This window comes from Salmo salar, chromosome 03 (assembly GCF_965601325.2).
Source record: "Salmo salar chromosome 03, fSalSal1, whole genome shotgun sequence".
Taxonomy (NCBI): Eukaryota; Metazoa; Chordata; class Actinopteri; order Salmoniformes; family Salmonidae; genus Salmo; species Salmo salar.
Window position 1 is genome coordinate 16303625 of NC_138293.1, and position 21230 is coordinate 16324854.

Here is a 21230-nt window from a genome sequence, read left to right on the forward strand (position 1 = left end):
CCAGTGTCAAGATATGCCAAGCTTATAGAGACATACCCCAAGAGACTTGCAACTGTAATTGCTGCAAAAGGTGCCTTTACAAAGTATTGACTTTGGGGGAGTGAATAGTTATGCACGCTCAAGTTTTCATTTTTTTTGTCGTATTTCTTGTTTGTTTCACAATAAAGAATATTTTGCATCTTCAAAGTGGTAGGCATGTTGTGTAAATCAAATGATACAACCCCCCCCCCCCCAAAATCTATTATAATTCCAGTTTGTAAGGCAATAAAATAGGAAAAATGCCAAAGAGGGTGAATACTTTTGCAAGCCACTGTAACTTATAAATGCTTCATGAGCTTAGTTCAACTGTCGTACCCCATCAGAACCCAAACTATACACTTGTTTTGCTCCAGTGGTTGTAAACAAAGTAGATGTAAATAAACACTATTTAGCCTCAAAACATGGTTAAAACTATAATTTTTATATCATGGATGGTCATTCCTTGCATCCATAGCTCTATCTATTAATTTGAGAGTGGTTGCATTTCTCCAGCCACATCCCTCAGCTTTTTACCAAAAACAGTGTTTTGTTATTGTTTCAACTGCAGATTGCCCCTTTTAAAGTGTATTATTTGTGTTGTGTTTTAGGACCTCGGTGACGAGCTCCAGTCTCCGCCGGTGATGTGTGTGAATGGCCCTGAGGACAAGATGTTCCGCAGCCAAAGCGCAGACATCACACTATCTTCTGAGAAGGAGCGTATTAAAAAGATGCTTTCTGAAGGGTAACCCACTTATACACGCTCTTGCCCTCAAAGTTTTACTCAAGCCAGGGTTTTTTCATTGTCTGAAAGTACACCGAATGTTTTATAGAAATGTTCTTGGTCTTAAACTCAAGTGTTCCATTTTATTTCCAAGGTTCAGACAGAAAAACATCATTTAGGCAAAGAGGATTTTCTTGGAGTAAGCCAGAGCCGGGGCATTTAACTCAAATGAAATTGTATTGGTCGCGTACAAATATTTTGCTGATTTTATCGCAGGTCCAGCAAAATGCTTATGTTTCTAGCTCGAACAGTGCTGTAATACCTAACAATACAAAATAATACACACAAATCCCAAAATTTTAATTAAGAAATTAAGAATAATCAGAACAAGCAATGTCAGAGTCCGGAATATAAATATAAATAAGGTGCAGGGTAGAGTACCGAGTGGTAGCTGGCTAATAACAGTGACTAGGGCCTCCCGAGTGGCGCAGTGGTCTAAGGCACTGCATCGCAGTGACTAAGTTCAGGGCAGGGTACTGGGCGGAGGCCGGCTAGTGGTGACTATTTAACAGTCTGATGGCCTGGAGATAGCTGATTTTCAGTCTCCCAGCTTAGATGCACCTGTACTGTCTCCGCCTTCTACATAGCAGCAGGGTTAATAGGCTATGGCTCGGGTGGCTGAGGTCCTTGATGATCTTCTTGGCTTTCCTGTGACACCTGGTGATGTAGATTACAACCCTGCCTCACACAGGAAGCGGCACAGGTCCTAATCCAGGCACTTGTCATCTCCCGTCTGGATTACTGCAACTCGCTGTTGGCGGGGCTCCCTGCCTGTGCCATCAAACCCCTACAACTCATCCAGAATGCCGCAGCCCGTCTGGTGTTCAACCTTCCCAAGTTCTCTCACGTCACCCCGCTCCTCCGCACACTCCACTGGCTTCCAGTTGAAGCTCGCATCTGCTACAAGACCATGGTGCTTGCCTACTGAGCTGTGAGGGGAACGGCACCTCCGTACCTTCAGGCTCTGATCAGTCCCTACAACCAAAGAAGGGCACTGCGTTCATCCACCTCTGGCCTGCTCGCCTCCCTACCTCTGCGGAAGCACAGTTCCCGCTCAGCCCAGTCAAAACTGTTCGCTGCTCTGGCACCCCAATGGTGGAACAAGCTCCCTCACGACGCCAGCGGAGTCAATCACCACCTTCCGGAGACACCTGAAACCCCACCTCTTTAAGGAATACCTGGGATAGGATTAAGTAATCCTTCTACCCCACCCAAAAAATATATAGATGTACTATTGTAAAGTGGTTGTTCCACTGGATATCATAAGGTGAATGCACCAATTTGTAAGTCGCTCTGGATAAGAGCGTCTGCTAAATGACGTAAATGTAATGTAAATGTAGATCTCTTGGAGGGCAGGCAGTGTGCCCCCGGTGATGTGTTGGGCTGACCGTACCACCCTCTGGAGAGCCCTGTGGATGGTGCAATTGCCATACCAGGCAGTGATACAGCCTAATAGGATGTTCTCAATGGTGCATCTGTAGAGGTTTGTGAAGGTCTTAGGGGCCAAGACACATTTCTTCAGCTTCCTGAGGTTGGAGAGGCGATGTTGTGCCTTCTTCACCACACTGTTTCTGTGGATGGACTATTTCAAGTTGTCAGTGATGAGCACGCCAATGAACTTTAATCTTTTCAACCTCTCGACTGCGGCCCTGACGATGTCGATTGGGGCGTGCTCTCTCTGCTGTCTCCTGAAGTCCACAATCAGCTCTTTCGTTTTGTTGATGGAGAAGTTATTTACCTGGCACCACTGTGCCAGTGCCCTCAACTCCTCCCTGTAGGCTGATTCATCATTGTTGGTAATCAGCCCTACTATTGTTGTGTCGTCTGCTAACTTCATGATTGAGTTGGAGAGGTGTGTGGCCACGCAGTCATGGGTGAACAGGGAGTGCAAGAGGGGGCTGAGCACGCACCCTTGTGGGGCCCCCATGTTGAGGATCAGCGTGGTGTAGATGTCACCCCTAGGTGTCACCACCTTGGGTCTGCCCGTAAGGAAGTCCAGGTCCCAGTTGCACAGGGCGAGGTTCAGACCCGGGGCCCTAAGCTTAGTGATGAGCTTGGAGTAGAGGTCGACTGAATATGATTTTTCAACGCCGATACCAATTATTGGAGGACCAAAAAAAGCCGATACCGATTAATCGGCCGATATAAAAATAAAAACTTTATTTTTTTGTAATAATGACAATTACAACAATACTGAATGAACATTTATTTTAACTTAATATAATACATCAATGAAATCAATTTAGGCTCAAATAAATAATGAAACATGTTCAATTTGGTTTAAATAATGCAAAAACAAAGTGTTGGAGAAGAAAGTAAAAGTGCAATATGTGCCATGTAAGAAAGCTAACGTTTAAGTGCCTTGCTCAGAACATGGGAACATATGAAAGCTGGTGGTTCCTTTTAACATGAGTCTTCAATATTCCCAGGTAAGAAGTTTTAGGTTGTAGTTATTATAGGAATTATAGGAATATTTCTCTCTATACGATTTGTATTTCATATACCTTTGACTATTGGATGTTCTTATAGGCACTTTAGTATTGCCAGTGTAACAGTATAGCTTCCGTCCCTCTCCTCGCTCCTACCTGGGCTCGAACCAGGAACACATCGACAACAGCCACCCTCGAAGCAGCATTACCCATGCAGAGCAAGGGGAACAACTACTCCAAGTCTCAGAGCGAGTGATGTTTGAAACGCTATTAGCGCGCACCCGCTAACTAGCTAGCCATTTCACATCGGTTACACCAGCCTAATCTTGGGAGTTGACAGGCTTGAAGTCATAAACAGGGCAATGCATTGCGAAGAGCTGCTGGCTAAAGGCACGAAAATGCTGTTCGAATGAATGCTCACGAGCGTACTGGTGCCTACCACCGCTCAGTCAGACTGCTCTATCAAATCATAGACTTAATTATAATATAATAAACACACAGAAATACGAGCCTTAGGTCATTAATACGGTCGAATCCGGAAACTATCATCTTGAAAACAAAACGTTTTTTTCTGTCAGTGAAATACGGAACCGGTCCGTATTTTATCTAACGGGTGGCATCCCTAAGTCTAAATATTCCTGTTACGTTGCACAACCTTCAATGGTATGTCATAATTACGTAAAATTCTGGCAAATTAGTTTGCAACGAGCCAGGCAATGAACACAAGAGCAGTGACACAATTTCATGTTAGCAGGCAATATTAACTAAATATGCAGGTTTAAAAATATATACTTGTGTATTGATTTTAAAGAAAGGCATTGATGTTTATGGTTAGGTACATTGGTGCAACGACAGTGCTTTTTTTCGCAAATGCGCTGGTTAAATCATCACACGTTTGTCGAAGTAGGCTGTGATTCGATGAGTAAAGGCACCGCATCGATTATATGCAACGCAAGACACGTTAGATAAACTAGTAATATCATCAACCATGTGTAGTTAACTAGTGATTATGTTAAGATTGATAGTTTTTTATAAGATAAGTTTAATGCTAGCTAGCAACTTACCTTGGCTTCTTGCTGCCCTCACGTAACAGGTAGTCAGCCTGCCATGCATGCTCCTCGTGGAGTGCAATGTAAGGCAGGTGGTTAGAGTGTTGGACTAGTAACCAGAAGGTTGCAAAAACTAATCCCCGAATCCCCCCTGAACAAGGCAGTTAACCCCCGTTCCTAGGCTGTCATTGAAAATAAGAATGTGTTCTTAATCTGACTTGCCTAGTTAAATAAAGGTGTAAAAAAAATATATATATTAAAAAAAATCGGTGGCCAAAAATACCGATTACGATTGTTATGAAAACTTGAAATCGGCCCTAATTAATCGTCCATTCCGATTAATTGTTTGACCTCTAGCTTGGAGGGCACTATGGTGGCCCGTATTGGCGGCTCAATATTTTCCTTGAAGAGTGCGAAGATGGTGTTTAGCTTTTCCCGGGAGTGAGGCAGCGGTGTCTGCGACGTGGCTGACTTTCCCTTTATAATCATTGATTGTCTGGAGTCCCTACTACATACGTCTCGTGTTTGAGCCATTGAATTGGGACTCCACTTTGTCCCTGTACTATCGTTTTACTTCTCTGATTGCGTTACGGAGGGCATAGCTGGTCTGTTTGTACACGTTTCCAGTCACCTTGCCATGGTTAAATGCGGTTGTTCGCACTTTCATTTTAAGTTTCTGCCTATAGGAGGGGAGGAACAAAATGGAACCTTGATCTGATTTGGGGAAGGGAGGGCGGGGTGGGCCTTGTAGCTGTCCCAGAAGGGGGAGTAGTAATGTTCAAGAGTGCTCAATGCGTGATTAGCACATGAGATGTGTTGATAGAACTTCGGTAGCATTTTTCTCAGATTTCCTTTATTAAAGTCCCCAGGTACAATAAATACAGCCTCAGAATATGTGGTTTATAGTTTGCTCCTCTTCTCCGGTGATGTCATTCATGGAATTGCCTCGTGGGAGTTCAAACAAAGGATCCAATTTTGGAAAGTCAAATTTCTGGTCGAAATGCTGGTGAATGACCGCCAATCTAATATCCAAAAGTTACTTTCGGCTGTAGGTAATAATGTAAGAAATGTTCTGAGCAAATAATATAAGAAATAACACCAAAAAAATATATATACTGCAAAGTTGACTAGGAGCTAAGAACAGGGCGACCATGTCTGTCGGTGCCATCTTGCTTTAGTTATGATTGCCTGTTTTGATTAAGTTTTTCCCATTGAATAAACATGTTAAGGGAAACAGGGTCCAGACAAGAGAAAAGGGAGTGGGGCAAAGATAATGTGATGACTCACACACAGAGGGAGAAGGTTATCCACATGCATGTAAGTCACTATTGTAAAACACTGCTGTAAGTCGCTCTGGATAAGAGAGTCTGCTAAATGACTAAAATGTGAATATTACCCTGCCATTCAGTCACCCATTCTACTCTGCTTTTCTCCCTGTTGTCCACTATCCTGTTATCCATTATCACTACACAAGGCTTATTCTATGGTTGCTATGGTGAGTTGCTATGATTGGATAACCTCAAGCTTTCTAATCGTAGAATAACATGGCATCTAAGAACATGGAACAGGAACATATTTAATGGACCAATTGCACAAATTATACCCCAGAGTTGAACAAGTACAGACACTCTTGATTGCCAGTCTTTATCATTAAGCCTCTCTCCAGCATGTAGTGAATGTCCTCTCATTCTTTTCCATTCCAGAGTGGCCAGGGAATGTTTGTCTGAGGTCTTTGCCAATGTCTTCCAGGTCTATCTGCGAGATGAACCTGGAGGCAGAGCTCTTCACCCTGCAGGACAGCAACTCCAAGCTGGTGTCAGCGTTACATGAGGCTAATAACAACGTGCAGCAGTGGAAGAAGCAGCTAGCTGCCTACCAGGAGGAGACGGAGAGGCTACGAGACCAGGTGAGTGTCGTCATCCCTTTACTTTCTTTAGCATAGAACTATGGACGCCATGTCAGATCTGTTTCCACAAATGTTGAGTGGACCAAATCTCAGTGTGGACCAAAGTGGAATGCTAGGTAAATGTTAAAGTTCGATGTATTTATGCAAGTACATGCAACCGCTCAAGAAAACAGAATTGTGAAAAATACATTTGTAGAAATGTAAAGATATGTTACATCCCTAGTTGTGCAATGGAAAGTACAATTAAAAGCATTACCATAGAGCACCATGAAGATTTGAAGTTATTTTCAACCTCTTGAGGAATAGACACGTGCCTGATACCTCGCCTCGCGTTACGTTCGCTCACTCCATCAATATCGGCACGCTGTGACCTGGAGGTCAGAGGTTGATAGTTAAGGTCACATCTTAATGCTGGTGCTGTAAAACGCTGCAGTCTGAGTGGAGAGAGAAGGTGACTGTAGCAGTAAAGTCTTGTTCAAACATGATCAGTTGATGAGTCACTGCCACTGATAATGACAGCTTTTGAAAGTCTCCGGCGTGCCAGTTTTCTGCCGGGGGAGGTCATGCAGGTTTTGATTGGGTCATCGTTTTCATGCAATGTTTTTTTTTTTGTCTTGTGAAAGTCTTTGGAGAAAAGTGGAAGGACACATCGGTTGGTAGTTCACTTTATCATCCTCTGACAACACTGAAGCTTTATTCAAGGTGTGTCAGTTGGTTTGGATTACTGGGCAGTATAAACATGCTCTTTGCATGCTCTCGCTATCACATCTATTTCTCTAAGGCGTCATTAGTCTGAATGCAGAGAATGTCATCCATCTGTGTCTTGTAGTACACATGGAATCCCATTTACCGCCCATCCCTGAGATATACATGTGGTACATAGGACTACTAGACAAGTGGATGATGAGACATTCTCCATTGCGCCAATACTAAATGGGTCCAGTCAATTAAATGTTTTGTCTGTTTTTTACACTTCTATGTCATCAATATAATGTATTTTCAGGGTTGCTGGCTGATTAGAACTTATGGAATTTGCTGGCTCCGAGCCTTTTATTAAAAACCTTTGGATTCAAACACTTCAATGGTTTGAGTGGTCTGGGCTTATAATGTCTAGTCTAGCCCGATAAAATTGATCTCCACTATTATTCTACCATTTCATGCAACGTTTCTGTCGTTGTTTAACTGTACTGTGAATATATATCAGTCGTCCCAGAAGATTTTTATCCTCCGCGTCTTTACATTTACCTTCCTCTAAAAAGGCAAGCCATCCAGGGTTGGATAAAACCTACATTTACGAGTGATTCAACGATGAATCTTTCCTACAACCGACGAAGATGTAACATGCATTTACCAAAACACCATGCAGAGAGAACGGTCATTAAGTGTGTCACTGGAGCATGTGTCGATAGTGATTGGATCGAAAGAAAGGAAGGGCTGCGCTCAGATCAGCTTTCTCCATTCAAATCTTACCTTAACATTATAATTATTTCACAATACTGGCGATGGATCAGCTCTTACGAGCTCAAGTGCAACGTTAATAACAATGGTTTGGGAAACGTCAGAGATTTAACGATGCTACTATGAAGGTTGTAATTATGTTTTTGGGAAACTGGGCCCTGGTTTCCCAAAAGCTGCAAATATTGCCTACCCAATAAAAATGCACTAAATCACTGATTTGGCACATCATTGCGCACATTAGGCTAAACATCATGAAATACATTGAGACAAATTACAGACAGTAGCCTACAAGTAGCAAATATAACTTAATTGATTAGGCATATGATTGAAATAGGTTTATAGCCGACTGTTTATATCTCGGTTTTCATTTCAAGTATATTTTCATACATCGCTTATTTGTATCAATTGTACAGACATTGACAACTTTTATATTTGTAGCTGTAGTGGAAAAAGTACCCAATTGTCATACTTGAGTAAAAGTCAAGATACCGTAATAGAAAATGACTCAGGTAAAAGTGAAAGTCACCCAGTAAAAGATCACTTGAGTAAAACTATTTGGTTTTAAATATACTTAAGTATCAAAAGTAATAGTATGAATTATTTCAAATTACTTAAATTAACCAAACAGTTTTTTACATGTATTTTTATTTATTGATAGCCAGGGGGAAACTCCAACACTCAGACATAATTTACAAATGAAGCATTTGTGTTTAGTGAGTCCGCCAGATCAGAGGCAGAAGAGTTGACCAGGGTTGTTCTCTTGATTAGTGCGTGAATTGGACCAACTTCCTGTCCTGCTAAGCATTCAAAATGTAATGAGTACTTTCGGGTGTCAGGGAAAATGTATGGAGTAAAAAGTACATTCTTTTCTTTAGGAATGAAGTGAAATAAAAGTAGTCAATAATACAAATAATAAAGTACAGATTCCCCAGAAAACGACTTAAGTAGTACTTTAAAGTATTTTTACTTAAGTACTTTAATTACACCACTGGTTTGTAGTCAACTTTGTTCTGTAGTTATCAGCAATCACAGAGAAGGATAAACCATGTGATTATATGTTTAGTGTATAAAGTGATGCAGGAGGGCCGATACACATAGCTGTTCTATGAGTGGTCTGAGACAGGCGTTAGATTCAGTAGCTGTTCTATGAGTGGTCTGAGGCAGGCGTTAGATTCAGTAGCTGTTCTATGAGTGGTCTGAGACAGGCGTTAGATTCAGTAGCTGTTCTATGAGTGGTCTGAGGCAGGCGTTAGATTCAGTAGCTGTTCTATGAGTGGTCTGAGACAGGCGTTAGATTCAGTAGCTGTTCTATGAGTGGTCTGAGACAGGCGTTAGATTCAGTAGCTGTTCTAGGAGTGGTCTGAGACAGGCGTTAGATTCAGTAGCTGTTCTATGAGTGGTCTGAGACAGGCGTTAGATTCAGTAGCTGTTCTAGGAGTGGTCTGAGACAGGCGTTAGATTCAGTAGCTGTTCTATGAGTGGTCTGAGGCAGGCGTTAGATTCAGTAGCTGTTCTATGAGTGGTCTGAGACAGGCGTTAGATTCAGTAGCTGTTCTATGAGTGGTCTGAGACAGGCGTTAGATTCAGTAGCTGTTCTACGAGTGGTCTGAGACAGGCGTTAGATTCAGTAGCTGTTCTAGGAGTGGTCTGAGACAGGCGTTAGATTCAGAGTGTTTAAGTGCAACGTTAATAACGGTGCTCCTACGAAGGTTCTAATGATGCCTTAAGATGCTTTTGGGAAACCGGGCCCTGGGCTGGTGGACCAAGTTCTCTCTTTCTCTCGATCTGAAGTGGGCGACCAAGTGGCTGAAAATGGTTCACATCTCTGAAAATGGTTCACATCTCCAGGGGGTGAAAGAGAGAGGGGTTTGTAGGACAGCGATATCCTACTTTCAATGCCCTAGTTAGGAGAAAAATGAAAAACAACCAGAGGAAGCTGGCAGCTACTGATTTAGTTCTCCCTTCCTACCACACACAGTTAAAAATAATCCAGCCTCTCTCAAGACCTTTTAAAGGTCTCCTTTTAGTTTTGCTCGTTTTTTACAGGCTGAGTTGACACAGCAGTGAGCTTTCAATTCTCGGTGACCTGATAATGGTGGTGTCTCGGTCCTTGGCTTGCGCATTGGAAGGCAGCAGCCTTGGCCACGGTAAAGGAGGATCAAGGGGAGGGTGTATGTTGTGTGTATTATTGAGACCTCAATGTCTGATAGGGAGACATTATGCCTTTATCATCCAATGACAGATATTTACTTTGTTATTTACTCTGTACTATAGTTTTGTTGCTTGGCAGTTGTGCATTGGGGGTTTTGTGTATTAATTCCTCACTGTTGTTATTTGTTTAGTTTATGTTTGTTTGGTTAGTAGGAGATACTGCTATTTTGCATATATAGGAACAGCATTCTCAGGGGCACTGCTGTTACTGAATTGGGTTGAAGCGGGATAAAAAGGTGGGAGTTGTGTATCATGCGGGAATGATCCAGGTTCCAAGATGGCAGGCTTCCTGACTGACGTTTCCTTAAATTTTATTTGACTTTTCAGTAATTTAGCGGACGCTCTTATCCAGGGCGACTTATAGTTAGTGCATTAATCTTAAGATAGCTAAGTGGGACAACCACATCACAGGCATAGAAAGTACCATTTTCCTCAATAACGTAGCTATCAGTAGAGTCAGAGCGGGGGGGGGGGGGTTTCTTTATTTAGAAAATGTTCTACATTGTAGAATAATACTGAACACATCAAAATTATGAAATAGTACATATGGAATCATGTAGTAACCCCAAAAAATCTTCAAAGTAGCCACCCTTTGCCTTGATGACAGCTTTGCACACTCTTGGCATTCTCTCAACCAGCTTCATGAGGAATGCTTTTCCAACAGTTATCACATAGTACAATACTGGTAGAATTGACATCTCCATTAAGGATTTAAAATTTTAATTTATTTATGTAGCTTTTATGTTGCTTTTGATTGTTTCCTCGTGTCATATTTAATTTTAAAAAAAGAAATGCTGAGCACTTGTTGGCTGCTTTTCCTTCACTCTGCGGTCTAACTCATCCCAAACCATCTCAATTGGGTTGAGGTCGGGTGGTTATGGAGGCCAGGTCATCTGATGCAGCACTCCACCACTCTCCTTGGTCAAATAGCCCTTACACAGCCTGGAGGTGTGTTGGGTCATTGTTCTGTTGAAAAACATATGATAGTCCCACTGATCGCAAACCAGATGTGATGGCGTATCGCTGCAGAATCCTGTTGTAGCCATGCTGGTTAAGTGTGCCTTGAATTCTAAATAAATCACAGACAGTGTCACCAGCAAAGCACCATCACACCTCCTCCTCCATGCTTGACGGTGGGAACCACACATGCAGAGATAATCTGTTCACCTACTCTGCGTCTCAAAGACACAGCGTTTGGAACCAAAAATCTCAAATTTGCACTCATCAGACCAAAGGACAGATTTCCACCAGTCTAATGTCCATTGCTCGTGTTTCTTGGCCCAAGCAAGTCTCTTCTTATTGGTGTCCTTTAGTAGTGGTTTCTTTGCAGCAATTCGACCATGAAGGCCTGATTCACAGTCTTCTCTGAACAGTTGATGTTGAGATGTGTCTGTTACTTGAACTCTGTGAAGCATTTATTTGGGCTGCAATCTGAGGTGCAGTTAACGCTAATGAACTTATCCTCTGCAGCAGAGGTAACTCTGGGTCTTCCTTTCCTGTGGCGGTCCTCATGAGAGCCAGATTCACCATAACGCTTGATGGTTTTTGCGACTGCACTTGAAGAAACTTTCCAAGTTATTGAAATTTTCTGGATTGACTGACCCTCATTTCTTAAAGTCACGATGGACTGTCATTTCTCTTTGCTTATTTGAGTTGTTCTTGCCTTAATGTGGACATTTACCAAATAGGGTAATCTTCTGTATACCACCCTACCTTGTCACAAAACAACAGATTGGCTTAAATTCATTAAAAAGGAAAGAAATTCCACAAATTAACAAGACACACCTGTTAATTGAAATGCATTCCAGGTGACTACCTCATGAAGCTGGTTGAGAGAATGCCAAGAGTGTCCAAAGCTGTCATCAAGGCAAAGGGTGGCTGCTTTGAAGAATCTCAAATATAAAATTATATTTTGATTTGTTTAACACTTTTTTGGTTACTACATAATTCCAAATGTATTATTTCATAGTTCTGATGCTTTCACTATTATTCTACAATGTACTAGAAAATAGTAAAAAATAAAGAAAAACCCTATAATGATTAGGTGTGTCTAAACTTTTGACTGGTACTGTATATACACAAGGGATTTTGAGTTTCCTTTACCTGGAGTGTGGTACTGCTACATGCTGATATTATATATGACATGTATTATTATTTATTGAAAAAAACATTTTTTGGGGGGGGGGGGGGGGGGCAGGACAGAGAAGAGCTTGGACTCCCGTAGGGGTGGGTGGCCAAGTGACCTAAAGTGGCATAACAGGTGACATGAGAGAACTTGGGAAGGTTGAAAACCAGGCGGGCTGCTGCGTTCTGGATAAGTTGCAGGGATTTGATGGCAAAAGCAGGGAGCCCAGCCAACAGCGAGTTGCAGTAGTCCAGCCAACAGCGAGTTGCAGTAGTCCAGCCAACAGCGAGTTGCAGTAGTCCAGCCAACAGCGAGTTGCAGTAGTCCAGCAAACAGCGAGTTGCAGTAGTCGTTTTGCAGGAAAGCGTTTTGCAGCAGGCAAACGTTTTGCAACATAATCGGCGTGATGAATACACCCCTGGTCTTGACTGAAATGTATTGTCTGTTGGCAGGTGGCTGATCTGGAAGCACATGGCAGCCACGGTCCTAGTGACATGCTAAAGGACGAGCTGACTCGGTCTCTGGAGGAACTGGAGGCCCTGCTCAAGGCTAAAGACGAGGTCAGAGGGCAAGAGACATACAGGGGAAACGAGAGGTATTGTAGGTACATCTCAGAGGAGGCTGGTGGGAGGAGCTATATGAAGATGGGCTCATTGTAATGGCTGGAATGGAATTAAGGGAACGTCAAACACAAACATATAGAAACCACATTTGACTCTGTTCCATTAATTCCATCCCAGTCATTACAATGAGCCTGTCCTAGCTCCTCCCACCAGCCTCCTCTGGTACAGCTGTTTGCCCTTTGCAACTTATGCATAAGATGAGGGTAGGGGGAGCCGTTTCTAGTTCGGACCAAGATCAAAAGTAGCTGGGGTTGAAATGGAATTGTATGCAATTATAGATGGAGAACAGTCTTATCACAAAGATAGAATAACCAGGAAACTGATCTCAAATCAGTTGTGGTCTTTAAACAGAATAAATAAAGGCTGATGTGAAAACCTGTAACTTCCTTTGTTTTGTGTTGCTGAAAGGTCCTAATGTGTGATTGATGTTTTTTTATCCCAGGAAATCCACATTCTGCAGAACAAGAAATCAGAATACCATGAGATGGAGCAGGAGAGAGAAGAAGCCATACATAGATTACAGGTAGAACTGCACACTGAAGAAGAATTTGCTGAAACCTTGCAGGAACAAGCAGCAAGTAGGATGCACTAAGGGTGAATTAAGACAGGTGAAATTGTCTTCCCTTTTCCCCCCTGTGGTCCTTCAGGAGATGGAGATGCGTAACCTGGAGCTGGAGCGGCGGGTGCAGAATGCCGAGCAGAACCTGGCCGCCTCCCTTGAGGAGCGGGACCGCACAGAGAGTGAGGTGCAGAGGGCCATCGAGATTCTGGACGTCAAGCTCTTTGACCTGAACGACCTCCGGCAGAGCCTGGTCAAGCTGATTGACAAATGATGCCAAAGAGGAAGGGTCTGTTGGGGACGGCCAATGCAAAGAGAGGAAAAAGAGAAGGAGCTGGTACTCTCCTGCTATAAAGCACAACACCGCTTCTGCTGTGGGAAGATTGCTGCATCGCTGTACTGTACTTTCCAGCTTGTTAAGCAATATGTTGTGGTGTTACCTAGGCAGTGTTTCCCAACCCAGGTCCTCCATTGTACATTTTTATTGTAACCTGGACAAGCACACCTGATTCAACTTGTCAACTAATCATCAAGCCCTCACTGAGTTGAATGAGGTGTTTGTCAAGGCCTACAACAAAACGGTGTACTGTTGGGGGTACTGGAGAACCGGGGTTGGGAAACACTGACCAAGGTGGTGTATCTGCTGTGTCCGGTGTTGTGCTGCGTTTCATGTTGCTTTCTTAAGCAACATTCAAGGCAATAGTCTTAAGTGCTAGGCTGTTTATTTGCGATTAGGAATATTGTCAAGAATGAGAACAATGACATCATTAGGTGCTTGTAGATTTTGAATTCAACTGATTTTATACAAATTTGGTAATATAATGGTATAATGAGCAATGTGGATTATCTATTTTAATTTTCCAGTGAGAGGAGTTGATTTATTTTGGGGGGGAGAGATCTCAGTGCAACCATGTATTTGGAAAGGAGCATTACATGACGCAGATGGAGAATAAAAAAATGTGGCTGACAGAATTTACATCAAATTATCATACAACTCAAGATAATTGGTATTCAATAACAAGAAAGTAAAGAATTAGCCTTATCAAAATATTCTGTTTTTTATACATCTGAGCAAAGTTGGTGTCACAGAGACCAAAAGATATGCCTCTGCAATAATCTTGGGACATCAATATGATTAGCGTAGTTAGGGCTCGATTCAATCCGTAACACTGAAGATCTGCGCTGTAGCGTGACTGAAAAGTACTTTTCCTTTCAATTTCTATTGCGCTTGTAGCGCAGGTCTTCAGCACTACAGATTGTTAGTCTTTAACCTGTGATATGTTAACCACTCATGTCTGCTAATTGTATACTTAAAAAAAACAATGCATGTGAAGTGCTCTGAGCGATAAACAATCTGTAAAGAAACATGTTTATTGACAGAAACGTCAGATGTGTCCAGGTTACGGGTACCAGTTGTAAATATATAAAACTTTATTGGTACTATGGCATGCTGGTAGTGTGATATATGAGGCATGGGAGGGTAACTTGCATACATGCGAATATGTTCCAACCTTCTAAGAACTAAAAGGCACCAAAGAGAGTTGAGTTCTCAAAGTAAGAGCTTTCAAAAGCTTGACTCAACAGATTCTCATTTGTGTTCATAGAATATTAAATTGAAGCTAGATTAGTCCTGATAATTAGGTAGATGATTTAGATGAGCGATAAGATTTAAGACATTTAAGAGCTTGCTCTTGCAATAAGTCAATGTTAAATTAAGACTTCTCAAAGAGCCATTGTCTCTAGCCAGATTGTCTAATAATTGATATAAAATAATCAGTTCAATCCGTAGCGCTGGATGTCGGCGCAATCGGAAATGACCTTTAAAATGTAAATCATGAATGCTAAAGCGCTACGGATTGAACTGAGCTCTTCATTCATGAGGTTTACGTAAATATAACTATCTTTGAGACTTGAATGAATGCATTTGATCAGCTCTTATTTCCCTCCAGCATATGTAATCATTAAGAGCAGTAGAAGGGGATTGATGTTCAGCTTATAGGAGACAACGCTATAGGCCTTGTAAGTGGTTGTATGTATTTGCATTTACTGTAAAAAAAAAACATTATCCGTGATGAAATTGCAAGTTTCATTGCACAAATGATATTTAGATTAAGGCACTCAAGTGAAGTGGAGCAAAATGTTATTATTTTTCCTGAGCCTTGTTCAAAAGAAACTGTCTAAAAAATAAAAGGGCATAGAATAATGTGATCAAAACTGCCTTGTGCTTTGTAGTAAGTCAAGGTTTGTGACAGCAAGAATGAGCCTTCCCCTTTTCCATTTTATTTTATTGAAAACCTTGACAAAAGATTGAAAGGATGCAAGTTTACTTCAGCTTCTTCTTGGGGCGCAGGTTGCTGGTGTGCCCACACTTCTTTTTGCGGCAGTTGACTGCACGGGGGTGAAGACGTGCATAGCATCTGTAATACAGAGAGTGCACCAACATCATTAAGTCCACAGACATGGGTCAGTAGATGGCTGTAATTCTACACTGAACAAAAATAAAACGCAACATGTAAAGTGTTGATCCCATGTTTCATGAGCTGAAATAAAAAGAAATCCCAGAAATGTTTCATATTCACCAAAAACGTTAAAATTGTGCACAAATTTGTTTACATCCCCGTTAGTGAGCATTTCTCCTTTGCCAAGATTATCCATTCACCTGACAAGTGTGACATATCAAGAAGCCGATTAAACAGCATGATCATTACACAGGTGCACCTTGTGCTATAACATGACACTAAAATGTGCAGTTGTCACACCAGAGCTGTTGCCAGAAAATGTAATGTTCAATTCTCTACCATAAGCCACTCCAAACGTTGTTTTAGATCATTTGGCAGGCCTTACAACTGCAGACCACGTGTAACCATGGCAGCCCAGGACCTCCACATCCAGCTTCTTCACCTGCGGGATCATCTGAGACCAGCCACCCTGACAGCACAACCGAAGAATTTCTGCACAAACTGCCAGAAACCGTGTCAGGGAAGCTCATCTGCGTGCTTGTAGTTCTCACCAGGGTCTTGACCTGACTGCAGTTCGGCGTCGTAGCCAACTTCAGTGGGCAAATGCTCACCTTCGATGGCCACTGGCACGCTGGCTGAATCCCGGTTTTAACTGTACCGGGCAGACGGCGTGTGTGAGAGAGTTGCTGATGTTAACCTGTTAGGGCTAGGGGGCAGTATTTGCACGGCTGGATAAAAAAAATGTACCCGATTTAATCTGGTTACTAATCCTACCCAGTAACTAGAATATGCATATACTTATTATATATGGATAGAAAACACTCTAAAGTTTCTAAAACTGTTTGAATGGTGTCTGTGAGTATAACAGAACTCATTTGGCAGGCAAAACCCTGAGACATTTTCTGACAGGAAGTGGATACCTGATGTGTTGTATTACCTTTAAACCTATGCCATTGAAAAACACAGGGGCTGAGGAATATTTTGGCACTTCCTATTGCTTCCACTAGATGTCACCAGCCTTTACAAAGTGTTTTGAGTCTTCTGGAGGGAGATCTGACCGAACAAGAGCCATGGAACGATGATGGCCCATTAGACACCTGGCGCGCGAGTTCATGTTGGGTACCCTCGTTCCAATACGTTATAAAAGAGTATGCATTCGTCCACCTTGAATATTATTCATGTTCTGGTTAAAAAAGGCCCTAATGATTTATGCTATACAACGTTTGACATGTTTGAACGAACGTAAATATATTTTTTCCCCTCGTTCATGAAGTGAAGTCCGGCGGGCTTAGATCATGTGCTAACAAGACGGAGATTTTTGGACATAAATGATGAGCTTTTTTGAACAAAACTACATTCGTTATGGACCTGTGATACCTGGAAGTGACATCTGATGAAGAGAATCAAAGGTAATGGATTATTTACATAGTATTTTCGATTTTAGATCTCCCCAACATGACGACTAGTCTGTATCGCAACGCGTATTTTTCTGGGCGCAGTGCTCAGATTATTGCAAAGTGTGATTTCCCAGCAAGGTTATTTTTAAATCTGGCAAGTTGATTGCGTTCAAGAGATGTAAATCTATAATTCTTTAAATGACAATATAATATTTTACCAATGTTTTCTAATTTTAATTATTTAATTTGTGATGCTGACTTGACTGCCGGTTATTGGAGGGAAACGATTTCCTCAACATCAATGCCATAGTAAAACGCTGTTTTTGGATATAAATATGAACTTGATAGAACTAAAAATGCATGCATTGTCTAACATAATGTCCTAGGAGTGTCATCTGATGGAGATTGTAAAAGGTTAGTGCATCATTTTAGCTGGTTTTATGGTTTTGGTGACCCTGTCTTTGAATTGACAAAACATTACACACAACTCTTGTAAATGTACTGTCCTAACATACTCTAAATTTATGCTTTCGCCATAAAACCTTTTTGAAATCGTAAAACGTGGTTAGATTAAGGAGATGTTTATCTTTCAAAGGGTGTAAAATAGTTGTATGTTTGAAAAATTTGAATTTTGACATTTATTTGGATTCAAATTTGCCGCTCTTGAAATGCACCTGCTGTTGATGGAGTGCACCACGGGGGGGACGCTAGCGTCCCACCTAGCCCATAGAGGTTAACGTTGTGAACAGAGTGACCAATGGTGGCGATGGGGTTATAGTATGGGCAGACATAAGCTATGGACAACGAACACAACTGCATTTTACCTATGGCAATTTGAATGCACAGAGATACCGTGACAAGATCCTGAGGCCCATTGTCGTGCCATTCATCCACAGCAATCACCTCATGTTTCAGCATGACTATGCTCTGCCCCATGTCGCAAGGATCTGTACACAATTCCTGGAAGCTGAAAAAGTCCCAGTTCTTCCATGGCCTGCATACTCACCAGACATGTCACCCATTGAGCATGTTTGGGATGCTCTGGATCGATGTGTACGACAGCGTGTTCCAGTTCCCGCTAATATACAGCAACTACACACAGCCATTGAAGAGGAGTGAGACAACATTCCTCATGCCACAATCAACAGCCTGATCAACTCTATGCGAAGGAGATATGTTGCGTGGTAAATGGTGGTCACATCAGATACTGACTGCTATTCTGATTCACACCCTTACCTTCTTTTCCTGGTATTGTGACCAACGGATGCATATCTGTATTCCCAGTCATGTGAAATCCATAAATTAGAGCCTAATTTATTTATTTCAGTTGACTGAATTCCTTACATGAACTGCAACTTAGTCAAATCTTTGAAATTGTTGCATGCTGTGTTTATATTTTTGTTCAGTGTATTTTGTCTTCAGTTAATGAAAGCAGACATACTTGCGGCAGATCATTTTGTCACAGTTGTATTTCTGTGCCAGCTGTCTCAGGGAAGGCTCGATGATACCTCCTCTCAGACGCAGGACGAGATGAAGAGTGGACTCTGGGAAGCAAAGTAGTGAGACATTAACAAATGACACGTCAACAAGATTACACAGTATCATTTATTTAATTGTATTCATTTAGCCAGGATAGTCCACTAACACATGCCACTGTTTTCCTAGGTAGTATCACAAATTGTATTTCTAAGAGTTGAACATTTGCACTGACATTTTTATAAACATTTGTATTTTTGTTAGGGCCTTATATAAACGTTTGTTTGTTAGGGCCTTATATATTTTAGTTTTTTATATAAACTTTATTATTATTTTTGTTTAGGGCCAGGGCCATTAACTGCTAATATGTGATGCATGACTATTACAGCATGCATAATATTTCACATTTTAGTCATTTAGCTGACGCTCTTATCCAGAGCGATTCACAGGAGCCATTAGGGTTAAGTGCCTTGCTCAAGGGCACATCAGCAGATTTTCCACCTAGTCATCTTGGGGATTTTGAACCAACAACCTTTTATTTACTGGTTCAATGCTCTTAACCGCTAGGCTACCTGCCACCCCCCAGACAGACTGCTCAGATGTTCCCATGGACTAAGATGTGATATAAGCCTCAATGCCATGACAGATTAGTGTGAACACTGAAGACTTGTCTGTCATTGTCTGAACAAACAGTATTATCTCCATCATTGGATTAGTCAAGAAGTACCTTTCTGAATGTTGTAGTCTGACAATGTGCGGCCATCCTCCAACTGTTTGCCAGCGAAGATGAGTCGCTGTTGGTCAGGAGGAATACCTGAAAGGGAAGGCAGCAAACTAAGTAGGTTTGCCATCAAACCATCCACATCACACCAACTGGAGTAGTTGCCCATTTACACATATCTTATGTCGATGTTCGGTTCTCAGGTGGAAGGTAAACTAATCCTAGATCAGTGCCCAGCAACTTTTACTGTTGCTGAGATTGAGTGTTACCTTCTTTGTCTTGAATCTTGGCCTTCACATTCTCGATGGTGTCACTGGGTTCCACCTCAAGGGTGATGGTTTTACCCGTCAACGTTTTCACAAAGATCTGCATCTTTGTTGGCTGTAGAAACAAGGCGGGTAAACATTATAGGCCAGTTTTCTGGACACAGATTGAGCGTGGTCCTGGAGTGAAAATCTTGCTCAACCGAGAATATTTTACTAGTTAATTTAAAAATCAGCAGGCTACTAAATGACTAGTGTCCTACAACTAGCACGTTAGTTGAATACCGTTAATAAAACTGGCAATGCTTGTACGTTGTGGGCTGTTTAGTAAGTTAATGATGTCTGAATAAAGTTACAGTCAATTATTTCACCAGTCACTTGTCATCTGACAATTACAGTACTGGATAACATGTTTGTAATGCTTTAGCTACACACTAGTAATATGGCTGTAGCTAACGTTATGTGTTTAGCTAACCCATTTGGAAGTGGCACATGGCACACAGGGCCACGGTTGTTAGCAAGCTAACGTTAGCTACCGTCTGTCACACAACTAGCTAGCTATTAGTCCCGTTTCTCACACACTGATGAACAGTCAGTCCTCAATTAATGTCACATATCTAGACATAAAACACTCGCTGATAGTCAAACCTCAAAATATATCCATAATCTTGAAGATACGCTTAGCTGGTTAAACAACACTCACCGCCAGACAACTGCTTCTGGAGAACAGGAAGGGAGGAACTTAAATGGTTTTCATCACTCTACCTTCGGCTGAGGGTTGCCAGGTCCAGTTAAAATTTCTAGCCCTGACCTCTGAAAACCCGCTCACAAGGCAGACAACTAGGTCTTTAATGTTTTGGGGGTTTTTTGCAGCAAGAGAGGAGTCGCCACATTTATCCACGAAACCCTTAGTCTATAAAGTATCGAGCGAATTAAGAAGGAATATCGACGTCATTTTTAACGACATAGGCTAGGAAGCAAAATTCGGTTTTCCATCAATATAATAATTCTTGCAAGTTTAAGAATATGTCACAAGAGAAAAGATTATTAAACTCTCCAGATCAATTGAACTTATTTTGACAGCTATGATTAAGTAATACGGCCCAAGGAGGCGTGGTATATGGCCAATATACCACAGCCAAGGGCTATTCTTAGGACATAGCCCTTAACTGTGGTATATTGGTCATATACCACAAACCCCTGAGGTGCCTTATTGCTATTATAAACTGATTAACAACCTAATTATATTAGCAAAAAGTATTTTTTGATAATTCCCGTGATACACAGTCACCTATACCACGGTTTTAAACCAATCAGCATTCAGGGCTCAAACCACCCTGTTTATAATTGGAAATAAATCCTGCTTGCACATGTGCATAACTATAGATAAATCCAACAGGAGAGTTTGAGTGATAAAAGTTGGACAGAGGATCTCAAAATCTCTGTGCAAGAAACACTTGGACGAACTTCCAAAAACGAATGTTGCACTAATTTCTGGAAATTGTGCTGTTATTATACTGAGGCAGAGATTGTCGAGCGTAGGTCTTTCTGAGCATGCAGTTGCATGGTTTGCTAACTATCTGTCTGATAGAACTCAGTGCACTCAATTTGATGGGCTCATGTCTGTTAAATTGTATGTCTGTAATGGTGTGGCCCAGTGCTCTGTACTTGGTCCCTTCTTATTCACTATTTCTAGAAATAATTTAGACAAAAATGTGCAAAATGCACAACTTCACTTTTATGCTGATGATACTG

General features: G+C 41.6%; 2 protein-coding genes across 3 annotated transcripts in view; one reads left to right on the top strand and one right to left on the bottom strand.

Moving 5' to 3' along the window:
- Positions 1-15744, top strand: part of LOC106599029 (homer protein homolog 3) — a 29142-nt gene extending 13398 nt beyond the window's left edge. For both annotated transcript variants that reach the window (XM_014190081.3, XM_082973296.1), the window contains exons 6-10: positions 627-760; positions 6027-6183; positions 12430-12537; positions 13043-13123; positions 13248-15744. In XM_014190081.3, the coding sequence (XP_014045556.2) occupies positions 627-760; positions 6027-6183; positions 12430-12537; positions 13043-13123; positions 13248-13433 (666 nt within the window). In that variant the 3' untranslated portion in view covers positions 13434-15744. The remainder of the gene's footprint in view (positions 1-626; positions 761-6026; positions 6184-12429; positions 12538-13042; positions 13124-13247) is intronic.
- LOC106599031 (ubiquitin-ribosomal protein eL40 fusion protein) lies at positions 15428-20315 on the bottom strand. Its single transcript, XM_014190082.2, has 5 exons — positions 20179-20315; positions 19482-19593; positions 19219-19305; positions 18457-18559; positions 15428-15576 (listed from the first exon to the last, which is right to left on the bottom strand). Exons 2-5 carry the CDS (start codon positions 19582-19584, stop codon positions 15483-15485), a joined length of 387 nt encoding a protein of 128 aa, XP_014045557.1. The 5' UTR covers positions 19585-19593; positions 20179-20315; the 3' UTR covers positions 15428-15482.
- Between the last annotated feature and the right edge of the window lie 915 nt (positions 20316-21230).

What these genes read in the sequence shown, in the direction of transcription:
- LOC106599031 (XM_014190082.2), bottom strand. Translation starts at nt 19,584, where the DNA reads ATGCAGATCTTTGTGAAAACGTTGACGGGTAAAACCATCACCCTTGAG. An exon ending in CAAGATTCAAGACAAAGAAG is followed by an intron (nt 19,306 to 19,481) that starts GTAACACTCAAT and finishes CTTCCCTTTCAG; the next exon opens with GTATTCCTCCTGACCAACAG. An exon ending in AGACTACAACATTCAGAAAG is followed by an intron (nt 18,560 to 19,218) that starts GTACTTCTTGAC and finishes TTTGCTTCCCAG; the next exon opens with AGTCCACTCTTCATCTCGTC.